The 14,646-nt window shown below is 32.5% G+C and overlaps 1 protein-coding gene across 3 annotated transcripts in view; it reads left to right on the top strand.

Annotated features, from left to right (window-relative positions):
- The first annotated feature begins 421 nt into the window (after positions 1 to 421).
- The window catches only part of LOC111064101 (nucleolar protein dao-5), a 43,897-nt gene continuing 29,672 nt past the window's right edge, over positions 422 to 14,646 (top strand). For 2 of the 3 annotated variants that reach the window (XM_039438252.1, XM_039438250.1), the window contains exons 1-6: positions 422 to 623; positions 2,021 to 2,056; positions 2,809 to 2,903; positions 6,490 to 7,012; positions 9,132 to 9,302; positions 11,509 to 11,691. In XM_039438252.1, the coding sequence (XP_039294186.1) occupies positions 2,029 to 2,056; positions 2,809 to 2,903; positions 6,490 to 7,012; positions 9,132 to 9,302; positions 11,509 to 11,691 (1,000 nt within the window). In that variant the 5' untranslated portion in view covers positions 422 to 623; positions 2,021 to 2,028. The remainder of the gene's footprint in view (positions 624 to 2,020; positions 2,057 to 2,808; positions 2,904 to 6,489; positions 7,013 to 9,131; positions 9,303 to 11,508; positions 11,692 to 14,646) is intronic. The other variant, XM_039438251.1, reaches the window with a different exon arrangement.

Genomic DNA, 14,646 nt, shown 5'->3' with positions numbered 1-14,646 from the left:
ATTGATCTATAGTAAGTCTTCTCAATTACAATATTATAAAAATCATTCAATAGAAATATGGTTTGTTCAACCGCCTTCGGGTATGTTTTTCTATGTTACTGGGTTGATCATAGAAAAATATTGATCATAGATTAATTTAAATAAACGCGCCAATTTGCCCGCCAGAAGTTTAATGAATCAGTGGTAGCAACAGTGATGAACAGGAAATACAAATTCCCTTGTATCTAGGAACATCTTATTTTTAATGTTATTTTAACCTTGAGCATGGCAATCAACATTTTTATCACTTGAAAAACAATAAATCAAACGCTCATATAATTAGAATTCATTTAAGGATCATTTGAGCAAATATTTCACTATATTACTTAGGCGGAATAGAATTTTTTTTGTAAAAAATGGCTGACTTGCAGCTGGCAGCCCTGCAAACGAAAGCGAAATGAACTGGCCTGGCTGATTTTGTTTCGGTGATCGTGCGCTAATTTGAAGTTGAATTAATAGATGTTTTTAGTGATTATTGCGGTTTATTTATAACATCAAGTTTATTTAATGACATCAATAAATCAGGACAGTTATAATTATTTTATTTTCTTCAGTTATTCTTTCAAGGACCGTGCATTTATGAGGTAAGTTCTAGCATGAAGGCGTCAACAAGCGACCATTGAAATAACCTAAAATGGCCCCCGCTAAAAACGAAAGCGTTTCATTTCTCATTCATATTCAAAATACTTTGACAATATAAGTTTGATTAAACCAATTACATCTGTATTGTAGAATTTGACGTTCTTTTATGATAGTTCATGACCCACACTTGAATTTTGTATTGTTACTCTAGGTTGATAACATTGAAAACCGAGGCTAACTTACTGCCGTTTAGCAAGTATAGATTGCTGACATTTTGAATATGGAAATTTCCCGGGTTTTTTAAGATAATACATTTATCAAGATAATAAAGAATATTGTAACTTAGAAAATTGACCTCCTGTTAGGTTTTCGATTAACTACTATTCAATATTTTGTGGACTTCGCAGCTTTACAAAGTCTTTGTTTTGATCATTTTGAAGAAATGAATAAATTTTACTTTGAAGCTTATAGAAAAGCATTGAGTTGTATATTTTTATTCAACCTTGCCGAGTTGCTTAGATATATTACATTATTATAATGAAAATATGGAATAGAGCATTAAACTTTCTTTTTCACTGATCAAATAAGATTTGCTCATGCGCAGAGTCCAACAATGTCATGTAAAGCTCACTTCCTCCTTTCAAGCTAGCGACTAGCGAAAACAGCATTGCTTGTTAATTTTGCTTGCGTAAATGAAATGCTGTGTTGAAATGCTCAAAGCTACAGATATGGTCGTTTGTCTTTCTGCAATCCAATGGTAGCGCTGTGTTTATATTTACAAGAAACTATGTAAACTTGGAATCTTACTAATAATTTGATTAAAAACGACTGTCAAGTTACATTTACCTTTTGACCTTTCAAGTGGCATGAATATCGCTCCAACAAGTTTGCTTACATTCAGCTCTACTATGGATCCAATACACAGTCATGAAACAGGGTCTGTCCAAGAAGTAATGTCAATTATTTTTCTCATTCATAGTCATTGCACATTCCAGAGTGCTGCTGAACTGGGAGACTTGTAGTTTGGGTTCGTGGGATCAAAGCCGACAGTTTGGAGACCACCTAAAACTATGGCTCTCCCCATCATCATTCTCATTAACCACGCACATGCCTAGAGCTGATTTGGGCATCATCCTGAGCAACGTTTTTTTTCAACACGTGAAATATTAAAAATATAATGTAAATTATCAAAGATTTGACCGGATAATTATATGATCTGAATGGCCCTGAATAGGGCTCTAAGTGGTGTAAAAGAAAGTTTTTTTTTCATATTCAAAACGCGTAGGGAATGAACAAATTGTTCTAAATAAATGTATATTGACTTTTCTCAAAGTTTATAGAACTTACTGAATTATTGACTTTTTAATCTGAGTCCATTCATTTACAAATTATGTTCCAGGCTCTACAATGGAGGAACCAAAAGCTCTACCAAACGGTAAGTTAATATGCCTATAGATTTAAACTAATCTTTATTTATTTTAATATAAAATCAGTCAAATTATATATCATACTTGTTAGATACTGATTAATTTGTTTAAAAATCTTGAAATAAATTTAGAATAAAAATATCAGCTCTGATAATCCAACCACCTGGCCTACTTGTTGTTTATTCGTCTATTCATTATATCAGAGAAACAATTCATCACCAACGGTTTGGACAGGACAACATTGAACAGTTTATTTTCCAAAATATTAATCAATCAAGTCATCTAAAAACTGTTCTTTTTCCACTTTCATAAGTTGAAACAAGTTCATAAGTTGTTGAGTGATAATCGCTTTTTACACCAAAATTATATAAATTTGAAATTTTGATCTTAAATTACCATAAACTACAATAATCTCGAGATATTTTGCAAAATACGAGCTATGGAAACACAACTCACTATTGGCACAGCTTTCATATTCTGAATATTTTCTCCTACTGTAAACGTCTTTTTATAAAGTTTGTAGACGAGTTTCACAACTGATATTTTTTCAAGTGATTTTTTCTTCTGTATCGAAGTCTAGTTTTCCTTTTAATTTGGTGCTTTGAGTAACCATTGTATTTCGACTACTGTACACTGAAAACGAGAGACCCGTTTTAATCCGTCTGAAACTACTTTTAAAGGATTTTATTTCTATTTGGATTTCTTGTAGTGGAATAGAAAAATATTGATTATATTTTTACTAATAATCTTAATATTTTAGGTCATTCTGATTCCCATGCCGAGGATAAACCTGATAAAAAGGAAATAGACGAAGTTGAACCCACGATGAAGGATGATAAGAAAACTGATCCCAAGGTAAGTTTACATCCATTTCACCTGTAGCTTTTTTTAAATAATATTCAATTTGTCGATGAATACAAAATTGTAAAAGATTATTCACTTTTCTAATAACTAGCAAGCAAAGAGAACTGTTTGCTAGTTGTGAGAACAGCTATAACCTTTGAACGTCACAATAATTAATAGAATAATAAATTAATTGATTTTTTCCGGCTTGACAGGAAAATTAAGTATCCAGTAAGATATACCAAGATACCTTATACTTAGATACCTTCTTAAAGATATTATTTAGGGTTTTTTTTTTTGAGGCGAATCGAGTGGTTTATTGGTCTATATGTGTGTCTCAGAACACTATTTCTCAATCCCCTATGAACAGAATCAGTTAAAATTATGAGCTTGAGGTTCCTTACTTGACAAGGATACAATACGACCATTTTTGATAATTTGTAATTGTAACTCAAGATGACCATTTTACAAGATCAGGAGCTCCACACCATATCTTATCATGGATGTAGTCCAAAAATAGAGCTGAATAATCTTTTCAAATTTAAGGTTCCTTAGAAATGAAAGTGAATTATCGTGGCTTCTATTGGTGGAAAGTCCCACTTCGCATAAATATATAATTTAAGCCGTCAATGGGCTTTACGATTGTAATACTGCAGCCGGGACCGACAGTCTAACGTGCCCATCCGATAACACGGGAGTGATCTGTCTTTTGTTCATATTTGGGTTTAAATCCGGGACCTCTCCATTATACTAAGAAAAATACATAATTTTTTTCTATAATCTAAAGGAAACAGGTTTAGAACGATCAGTCGACTAAATATATTGGCGTTGCCAGAATGTTTGGAGGTTTATAATTCTACATTTATATTTCAAGTACAGAAGATAATTTGATAATGCTGTATTGACAGTGTTGCGGAACGTTCTATCGTACAGAATATATAACATATCCGTGTTGCCAAATTGTGCGAAATATCAATCTTTTCATGCAAGACCATTATGACTGGATTATAATTGACATCTCTGCATCGACTCAACTCATTTTATTCAGAGTATAATCTGAGATTAGAATTTCCAATTTCACAAAAATCTGGCAACGCAGCTATTTGTAGACTACAGCTCTGTTGTACTAGAAAATACAAGCTAATATTTTAGTAATTTCATATTACTAGTGTTCTGCGATGACTAGACCTCGCCCATGAATACAACTTTCAAATTAATGAGAAGGGCCATTATGAAAGCACTACACTATATTGTGAAGATTAGGTACGAAAAAGTAACTTTCTGGATAGAGATTTTCAAATTACAAAAAAACGGAGGTCTTATCAAAAATCGTTTCAAATACGTTGCGTCTTGTTCACAAGTACTGCGTCTTGTTTCAAAGTACTTCTATACCGTACCAAATTTTATACAAATCGGACAATAGATGCGGTACAAACAAGCAAATAAAAAACTGACAAAAGTCGATCGAGTCAAAACTAAAGACCTTAGCTTCGCTTCGGTCAATAATAATAGCTGACTACTTATATTATTAGTCTGTATTTCTCATGCAACATGCCCCTGGAGGCATCAATATCAAATACTATATCTCGATGTCAAGAGGTACAACTATCAATTTGATCTATTCAAAACATAATTAGCTAAATCAAATTCAATCCAATCATATTCAAACAATCACGCCATTGATAATCTTGAAAACATTATCATCAGTGATTTTCCTGCTAATTTTGCTTACAACCAGTCAACAACCAGAGTGATGGAAACACATGTTATTTGTGAGCGAAGTAGGCTAATAGTGATCTCAGCAATGGTCCGCCATCTTTATCTTCTCAATAAAGTGTCTTTGTATTATTTTCATCCAATTTTGATCAATGACACATCGGTTTATGATAGATTTCGCTCTTTTTCTGTCCATCTGTATGAATATTTTCAAAGTCTAAATTTTGTAAATGGAGATTTGCAACAACTAGAATTATAAAAAAATAGTGACCATTTTCTATCAGCTACACAATGTAATGCTCTCAGCATTTTGCTCTTGCTCTACGGTACGGAACACTATTGTAGACGCGCGCAATCACGGTCATTTCTAGGCATGCGCAATACAAAGCTGTATTCTTGAGTTGCCAGCGGAACACGTGAGTATCGAATATTCCCCTTCGGCAAGCGGAAAGGGAATTTTGTGCCGTTCAGTTGGTAGTAAGCGCTGCTCCGCTAAATATCGCAATACTGTTATCACATTGCCGCGCTCATCATATATCACAACAGTGCTTCCGCTTTACACGGGCATTAATAATAATTCCATGGCATACTTTACACTATCGAACTGTATTCTATAGTGAGGTCCACGTTATAAAGGCAGTATTTGATTATCATTGGTTTCTATCCTTGTCTGTCATTCGACAAAGCAGATAGTTCTATCCTTTTCCAGCTCAGCAACGTTGCCAGATCGTTTTTAACAATCTATAAATATCATTAATTAACAATATATTTAATTTCAATTATGAAAATGTATTATTTTATAATTGAAAAATATTTTTTCTTGAGGTATCATTGATTATTCTAACATAAGAATGATCAGATATACCGTTGTCAGACATCCTCTACAGAAGACAGTGGCAAGGCCGATGATCGGCAACGATGCTCTACTATCTTTCTACACTGCCATTATAACGTGGACCTCACTATATGAAACATTATACCATAGTATATTAATAAATTCAATGTTGATGAGAATCTTTTCAACTTGGAATGCTAGTTACCGTTGGAAAGTGGTTATTGGCATTGACGAAAGTAAAGATAAAATATAATATATTTTAATAATTCGAACAATTGATTGTTTAGTATGAAATAGTATGATCAGAAGTATCATCTATGAATAAAGCCCGCCAGCATTGGCTTTAGCAGACTGTATGCGGGAATGAGTTTTATAATAATAATTTTGAAACAGGAATTCTCATATTCATGAGTAAATTTATAAACATTTTATATTTCAATAGAACCTCAATATAACATCCTGCTGAAGCGAATCTCAGTTATATATTAACTGATTAAAAGTTTCTCTAAAAGTTCTTTTATAGAAGGTGCAATATCTAAACGTTGTTATATCAAATTAGACTATGTTCATAGATGCTCATTATACAACATGTATTGAAAATTCAAGATCTTTTATCATTCATTCATTCAAATGATCTTTGTTTAGGAATTTGTATCCAATGTGATTTAATAGATAATTTTATACTATTCATTACACGTTATACAAGGCAATTTACCAATCATATTATACTGTATAATATACGTATACCAGGCAGGCCTATATAAAACCTGTTGTACAATTATCTAAAGAATTATCTGATATAATTGGGGTTACTCTTGGCTCGTGGAGATGTATCTATCAGAGTTCTTATGTACGATTGTAAAATATCTAAAGAGTAGGCCACTCAATTTACATACCTGATGTCCTTATAATATGTTACCGTTATGGGAAGTCATTCATAAAAATTATCCCTAATTCAATTCAGATACTGATAATCCAGATATGTGACTTTATCAATAATTTCATACTAGTTGTGTAGTAATTATTAATTTCCTTTAATCTTTTCAGAAAACAAAATCAGACTCGGACGAAGCTTCTAACTCACCTACTAAGAGCAAGAATAACGAATTAGAAAAAGCATCGAAGAATCAGAGTTTCGAAAATGCATTGAAGCAAATCGAAAAAAGCGCCATTAAAAAGAAAATACCACAGAAAATAGTGAAAAGATCGCCGAGAATCAGCCGGAACAAAGAGCCACCTGAAAAGAGTGACGAACCGAAATCAGAAGATAAAGGGGAGAAGAAAAGTGATGATAAACCATCGGAGAATGCGTCAAACGAAGAGGAAAAAGGTAGCAAAGAAGCGGATGAAGCGAAAAAAGAGGTAAATGAGGTGTCAAAAGTATCGACGAGTAAAAAAGAGACGAAAAAAGAGGATGCAATTGATGATGTGAAGAAATCAAAAGCAAAAAGTAAAGATAGTAAGGAACAAATAAAGTCTACCGGGGACCCTGATGCTGATTTCCTTGGATTTGAGGATCCGAAAAAAACGAATTACAGTTCCAACAGGGATAAATTGAAGAAAATGATAGGTAAGCATTCAAAATTAATAACCATCAACATAATTCCTTCCATGACTTCTTAACTTATATTCACCTTATTTATAACTTGAATCTTTTCTCTTGCTTTTTATGTAATTTTGGAAAGATATGAATGATTTGAAAGCAATAAGTAGTACATAGCTTACACAACATGAAGTGGGGTCTACTATAGTACCTAGATGGTATTCCCCATTTCAAAATATTAGATGAATCCTTCAAGTTTCTTGCCTTGTTAGTAATTTATATAGGTTTCTTGGTTTTTCTATTAAATTATAATATTTATTGATGATTTTATTAAACATACATAGTAAGGTTTCCTATTCTTACATTCTGTCTCACAAGATAAGATTGTTGTTGGTTTTCTGTATAAACTTATAAAGTAAAATCACTATTACATCAGTAACATATGTTCATGATTCTAATACATCACACAGTTATACAATTTTATTCCCACAAATAATTAATTTAATCAGTAATAATTAAAACCCAGCTATTTTCAACATTCTAGTTTTATTAGGATTGGTCATGATTGGATAGAAATGTTTATGTCAAAAAAATATTCTGTCAAAAAAATATTCTGTCTTGCAAGAATTGATCGACTCTTACTAGAAGTATATAAGAATAAAAATGCGATAATCCATAAAATCATGGAAGGCTTTTGGTTCGTTATGGAGAAAACGTTAATTTTTATAGAATACAAAGTTTGATGAACGATCATATTGAATACTATGATAATAACTAGTATATACGAGGTGTGTTAGGAAAATAATGAGACTGATTTCATACTAACCAAAGTTTTTATTATTTTCAAACAACAATGTTATCCCCTTCAAAGTAGTTCCCTTGGGCAGCTATACGTCGGCGGAGTCGTCGTTCCCACTCTTGCTTGGTAGCAGCGCTGGAAGTCTTCAATTGGTATGGCTTTTAACTGGTCGGTCACAGTCTTTTGAATGTTCTCCAGAGTTCCAAAATGACGTCCTTTTAGGACATGTTTCAATTTCGGGAAGAGGAAAAAGTAACAAGGAATTAAATCAGGTGAATAGGGGGGTTGAGGAACAACAGTAATGCGTTTTGAGTTCAAAAATTCACGGATGGAAATGGCCGTGTGAAATGGTCCTTCTGTTCAGTTGTGAGATTTTTCGGCACCAATTTGGCACAAACCTTTTGCATGTTTAAATCATCTGTTACAATTTTATGCACGGTGAAAGTGTTTGAATTTAGCTGTTCACTGATCATCTTCATTGTTAAACGACGGTCTGATCTCACAAGCGCCCTCATACGATCCATGTTTTCGTCCGTTCTTGAAGTCAAAGGACTCCCTGAGCGAGTTTCATCTTCAACGTGTTCTCGGCCTTCCAAAAATGATTTGTGCCAGCGGAAAACTTGTGCTCTCGATAAGCACTGTTCCCCATAGACCTGTTTCAACTTTTCAAAAGTCACACTCGCGGATTCACCAAGTTTAGCACAAAACTTTATTGCACAACGTTGCTCTAAATTCAGATTCTCCATTTCTGTGACGCACAATGAAAACACAACTTTACTAATGGCGCTGTCAAAACTAATGTGTTAACTGTACGGAGTTGTAACTCGGACTGAGGAAATGGAAGGGATAAACAAACAGGTTTAGCTTCGGCCGGTAGACACAACGTTGCCAGATCTCCCGTAGTGTTACCAATTTCATTACTTTTCTCAGCCACCTCGTATATTAAGCATATGCACTCATCCATCCATAAAGTAATGCACAATAACACTTTCATTTTAAGGTTAAAATATATTCGTAATCTTGCCTTTGAAATTCCTTTATGAAAAATTCACTTCCATAAAAACTTATTGTTTTAACAATAACTAGTGAAGAACTACAAGACTTAACCTGTTTCGGACTATGTGTAACCTTAGCTCAATTTGGGAGAGGAATAGCACAAATATTAACTTATTTTAATGATTCACTTATTGTAAGAATAAATAAATTAATGTACATTATACATAATAAATAATACTGTACTATTATTTCAACAACTTTCCCATACCAACTGAAAAGCTTTACCCTTAAAATGTATTAACCTGAAATGATCATAAAATATCTTTGATTTTTTAATGTTTTTTTTTGCAGATGAGCTTACATCAAGCACACCAGGAAGCTCTAGGAGTAGGAGATCTACTGCTGTTAGAAGTGACAGTGTTAAAAGTGACAATGCTAAGCAAGTTGAAGCTGAAACACCGAAAGCCACTACTTCAGCAAGTAGTGCGGCTGTCAAAACAGAACCCGAGCCCGAGGCTGCAGGTCAGATTTGAAATATCATTTATTTCATGTTTTTGTGGTATTTCGCCAGTTTTTCCATTTATTTTGTTGATTAGTCGTTTTCCAATTTGTTTTCTGCCTGCAACTGATAGTTGGTTGGCTATTAGCTAGCAATTTTCTCTTGTAGCTTTGTAGGAGCTCTAGTAGTTTTGTTTAATATGAGTTAGTGAGGTCCATGTTATAATGGCAGTATTTGATTAACATTGGTATCAATCTTTTTCTATTTTTTTTTTTTTTAAGATTACGTCCTAAAGACTCCAGTCATGGAGTATAAGACAAGTCATGTTATTACATAATAATTCTAACACTAAGTAGTTCAACCTAGTTTAGGTTTGAAAGGAATTCTTGTACACTATAAAAAGCTCTATCAACTAAATATTTTTTAATTTGTTTTTTGAAAATCTTCAAATCATCATTACTTTTCAAGATTTGAGGTAGCTTGTTATAAAATTTCCTACCAATATAATCTGGTTTTTGTTCAAATAACCTACTATTGTGACCCATTATATGATAATCTGCACTGTTTCGCGTATTATACTCATGAACATCTGAATTCTGGATCACACCACTCGTTTTCATATGCATTACCACTTCATATACATACAAAGATGGCACAGTTAATAGACCAAGCTTTTTAAATAAAGGCCTACAAGAGTCTAACCTATTCACTTTCTCTATACATCTGAGTGCCTTCTTTTGAATCTTAAACACCCTGTCCATATTTTGTTGAGATGAATTACCTCATACTAAAATAGCATACCTAATATGAGATATTATTTAACAAAGCAGATAGCTATTCTTATACCTCCGTAGCTATTCTTTTCTACCTCCTCAAAGTTGCCAGATCGTTTTTTCAACAATTCAGAAATATAATTAACAATATATTCAATCTCATTAATGAACATTTATTATTTAATCATTAAAAAATATATTTTCCTGACGAATAAAAAGATAGTTGATAATTTCTAACAAGAAAGAACAGTTAATATTACATCAGATTTATATCCATATCAGCTATCCTCTATGGAAGGCAGTGGCAAGGCAGAGAATCGGCAACGTTGTTCCTCTATCTTCCTACACTGCTATTATAACGTGGACCTCACTAAACAATGTTTATCCGTTATTGTACTTGCTACTTGCCGAGTTGAAGGACGTCATTGTTGAAAAGGACGTAATTGAACTAATAATTGTAATAACTAATTTAATTCACGTTGAATTAAATAGAAGACGTTGTATTCTAAATAGTCTTAATTTCAAATGTTTCGTATAATTAAATTCACGATAGCTTTTGATAGTACACGCTGTAATTAATGGTTTTTAGTAATTTTTTGTTTGTGATTTTATATAAAATGAATTTTCAATTGAATGAATTTATTTATTTGCCAAAATCAAAATACAAGAAAGCTTTACAAAAAATAAATATAAGCTAATACATACAAAATACAATATACTATTGTTTAAAATATTAATCAAGAATGTTAATTAAATATAAATTTTGACTTATCAAGATTTGTGTCCTGACGTAGCTAGTTGATGAGTTTTTTGTTAAAATTCACTGTTTTCCAATCCCATTTCGTTTTATCTTAGTTTGATCCATAAACTTATATAATTCTTCCAATAAGCGTATATTTTGATAGATTTGTTGCATGCAGTAACTTTTCATAGCAATTAACGTTTTTGTAGCATGAGTATAATATTTACTTGTGTATCTATCATTACATTAATCATCTTAATGTTTATTAGTTGTCCCAAATCTTCTTCAGTTACTATATATTACGCATAACTATTGATTTTCAAGGTGTTGGTGATTTTTCAATTTTTCTTTCAGTATTTTTAATTTGAACTTTCCGTACTATTCCAACTTTGCCAGGTCTAACTCAAATTTAATTCATTCATCTACCCCAAGACTATCAACCCTCTTTATGAAAGAGGCTACCAACTCTTTTACAAGAGATTCAGAGATTGATTTCCTATCTAGAGATTTGTTTATATTGAATCAATTTGATTTGAAATTGACTCAAATCGAGCTGTTTTTTACTTTTAGAAGGCTAGTGAGTGTCAATCTTTTTTCTATACTACAAAACTTTTAAATTTGAATGAAACAGGGCGCAGGCAAGTTCGGCTCGATAGTTTTTTGTTAATCGATATATTTCTAGTACAAATCTGAACCAACTTTATCTATCTTCAGAACATCAATCAGACTGGTTTGACAGACAAATGAGGGGAAGCCTTCTGTCTCAGTCTAGCTATTATGGTGGCTGTGGCGACGATGACTATCAAGAAGGCAGTGGTGTCTCAAATGCAATGCTCATACCTGAGGTGGTCTACAATACTGGTGGTGGTGGTGGTGTTACTGGTATATCACACTCATGTAAGGGTCGATTTAAAATAGTTTTTACATCAGAATTTGTTTAGGGTACGGCACAGAAAGTTGCTGATTTGAAACAGCTGCCTCGCAGTTAGTAGTAGCCAATTATGAATTGATTCTGTTTCATTTTGAAGAGGACATTTTCAAGCTCTATCTATCTTCCTTTCCAAGTCTTACTCCTTAATTCTTCATCTCTTCACGTTACGTTAACAAACTTTTATCATCTTATATTTATGTGTTGGTGTTCAAAATTGTGATTTCCAACAGTCGATCTATCATAATCACTCAATTTTCCTGTCATCCTTCGTTAAATATTATAATAAATAATTTTATCAGTCAGAATTATCCTTTGTTTTTAAGAATGTTATTAGCTGAACATGCTATGGTTGACTAGCAACCAATAACAGAAACCTGTTAAAACTATTCAAGTAAACTTTTCAACAATTCTGATTCTTACCATAGAATCTTGAAAGCTTGTTTCAAATCTTATTAGAAAAGAATTAATTCCATCCAAAAATACTGATCTGAATCAAAGAATTGTCCAATCTTATTTTCATACAATCTTGGGAAACAATTTATTCTTTCCAAAGATTCTTATCTAATTCTCTCCAAAGCGTGCTGCCTGAGAACGTTCTTTAAAAGTGTTTATACGGAGTGATAACTGGAAAATTTTAGTTTAGTTGAACATTATTTCTAAAATCTGAGAGTTCTGTGCGCATTTGAAGGCTTGCTGAGGATGTAGTACTATAACATGAAACAATTATCTTTCTAATTCCAACATACAATGTTTTACATTACTAGTTGTCAACGAACCTTACTTGATTTTTCATTCAAGCCATTTCCGATCTATCGATATTATGGTTCGAAGATTCGATGAACCAAAACTGCGTATCGACAAAAGAGATGCTAATGTGGTTCTCTAAACCAGATTAAAAGATGTTTGATAGAATGAGAAAGATATATTATAGTATTTTTATAACTTTTTCTTTTTAACTGTTCAAATCAGCAATTTTCTGTGCCGTATTATACTTGGGTTTTTTGTAGTTTTATGTTACAAACACCTGTAGTACTCATCAGTTTAATCAGTTGTTAACTTGTTTAACAATAAAACCACCTCATTGTACAAGCTGTACAAAATGGTTTATGATTATGAAGTTAAAAAATATGTTATTCCATATTTACAAACATTGAAATGTTTCAATTAATTATTTTAATAAATAACCATTTTGTGGTACAAACAGAACAATATGTTCTAATTCAATCGTAGTACTGTTAAAAGAAGTATATTACTTGGTCAGTTATTTTTCCTGTGATTCTCAATCAGCTCAGATCGATCTCGATTTGTCTATTAATTTGATCTATGTATAATGAGAACACACTGTTTCCATTACATACCATTGGCAATGGTTATACTTGGCTAAAATTCACAGTAATTTTTCATCAATGAATAACGTTTTTGCATTTTTTCTTCTGCTACTGGCAAAGTATTCTATTCTCTATCAATTTTCATTTTTAGAATTTTCTTCTAAAATGTTCAATACTTTTTTCTATTATTCTTCAACACTTTTAATATTCATGTTGATTGATAATATTTATTTTATGTGATTGATGTATTTTGTAGTGCATTATATATGCATGTCCTTTCTTCGATTTCCTTTCTTTCTATTATAAAATTACAGTAATTCAACTAATCGTAGTGAAAATTGAGTTCTTTAATCTAGATTATAAAAAGCTTCATTGCTCTTATTATGTACTATAAAGCTGGATTCCTACATATCAATAACAGTGAAAGTGACCTGCATAGTGAAAAGAATATTATTCCCATAAGCTCTAATGGGTCTGTTCATACTCGCTCAGCTGTTGTGAGTGGGAATAGTCCAATCAGAACTCATGGAAATTAAATTTACACTGTGCCGGTAACTGATATGTGGGAATTCAGCTTTAGGGTATTAGTAATACTTTGGATCAGATTCATTAAAACAAATTTAGGAGTTGGGAGTTAGCATTTGAATAGTGTTAAAGATAGGAAATGAAAAGTTCAAATTTTGAGGAAATTTTATTGAAATATGGTGTTAAAGATTCAAGAAGTTTGGAAGTAAAATGTTGAAAAATATTGATTTAGGCAAGCCCCAAAGTTAGTTGACAGAAGGTTGGTCACTCGTCTATAGTATTTTAATTGAAATGCAATTGGAGTGGGGGAACTGCAGCCGTAGTACAGAGTAGGCAGAATATCACATTCTTGAAAATCATACAGTGGCGTATAGTCAAATTATATAACACAAACATTTTCTGACATGCAAGCTTTCTGTTTCTGCATTACAATAATTATCACAACATTCAAATAACACAAGCATTTGCCATATAAAATAAAAAACCCACCTCCTAACCTTCCCTTTCAAATCCTTAATGTTTTTTCATCTTTAGGTCGTGTTTATATTTTGTAGTTTGGCTATACATCACAGCTTGTGAATTTCGGGGATGAGATATTTTGATTCTCGTAGAACATGTGCTTGATACCAGCATGTGTTCAGTGCATATGAATGAAATTCATCAACTTTTTCGTGTCACGTTTTTAGATTCTTGAAAAACTTTCAACTTTATTTCATTCATACAAGTTGAATGAACTTGAAATATTTAACAACATCATTAGACTCGGTGATTCATTCGCTATAAGTATGGAGAATTTTCAAGTTCTAGGTCAATCTTGAGGGGATTAAACGACGATGTATTTGAAGCTACAGTGAATAAACTGTAGGCTTATATGTGGTTACTCTATCACTTTTTTACTACACGTGACGTCACGCTGGCGTTCCCCCCACCATTTTGAATCTTACACCGGTGAGTGATCAACCTTCTGCCTACTAACGTTGGGCAAGCCCTACATGGATACTATCATGTGAGCACGGTTGCCAAGGTGACTGTTTTAGCAACGAACGTTTACAAGTAAATAACTAGTTA

The sequence above is a fragment of the Nilaparvata lugens genome, chromosome 11, assembly GCF_014356525.2.
Source record: "Nilaparvata lugens isolate BPH chromosome 11, ASM1435652v1, whole genome shotgun sequence".
Lineage (NCBI taxonomy): Eukaryota > Metazoa > Arthropoda > Insecta > Hemiptera > Delphacidae > Nilaparvata > Nilaparvata lugens.
This window is presented reverse-complemented; position numbering and strand designations above follow the sequence as displayed.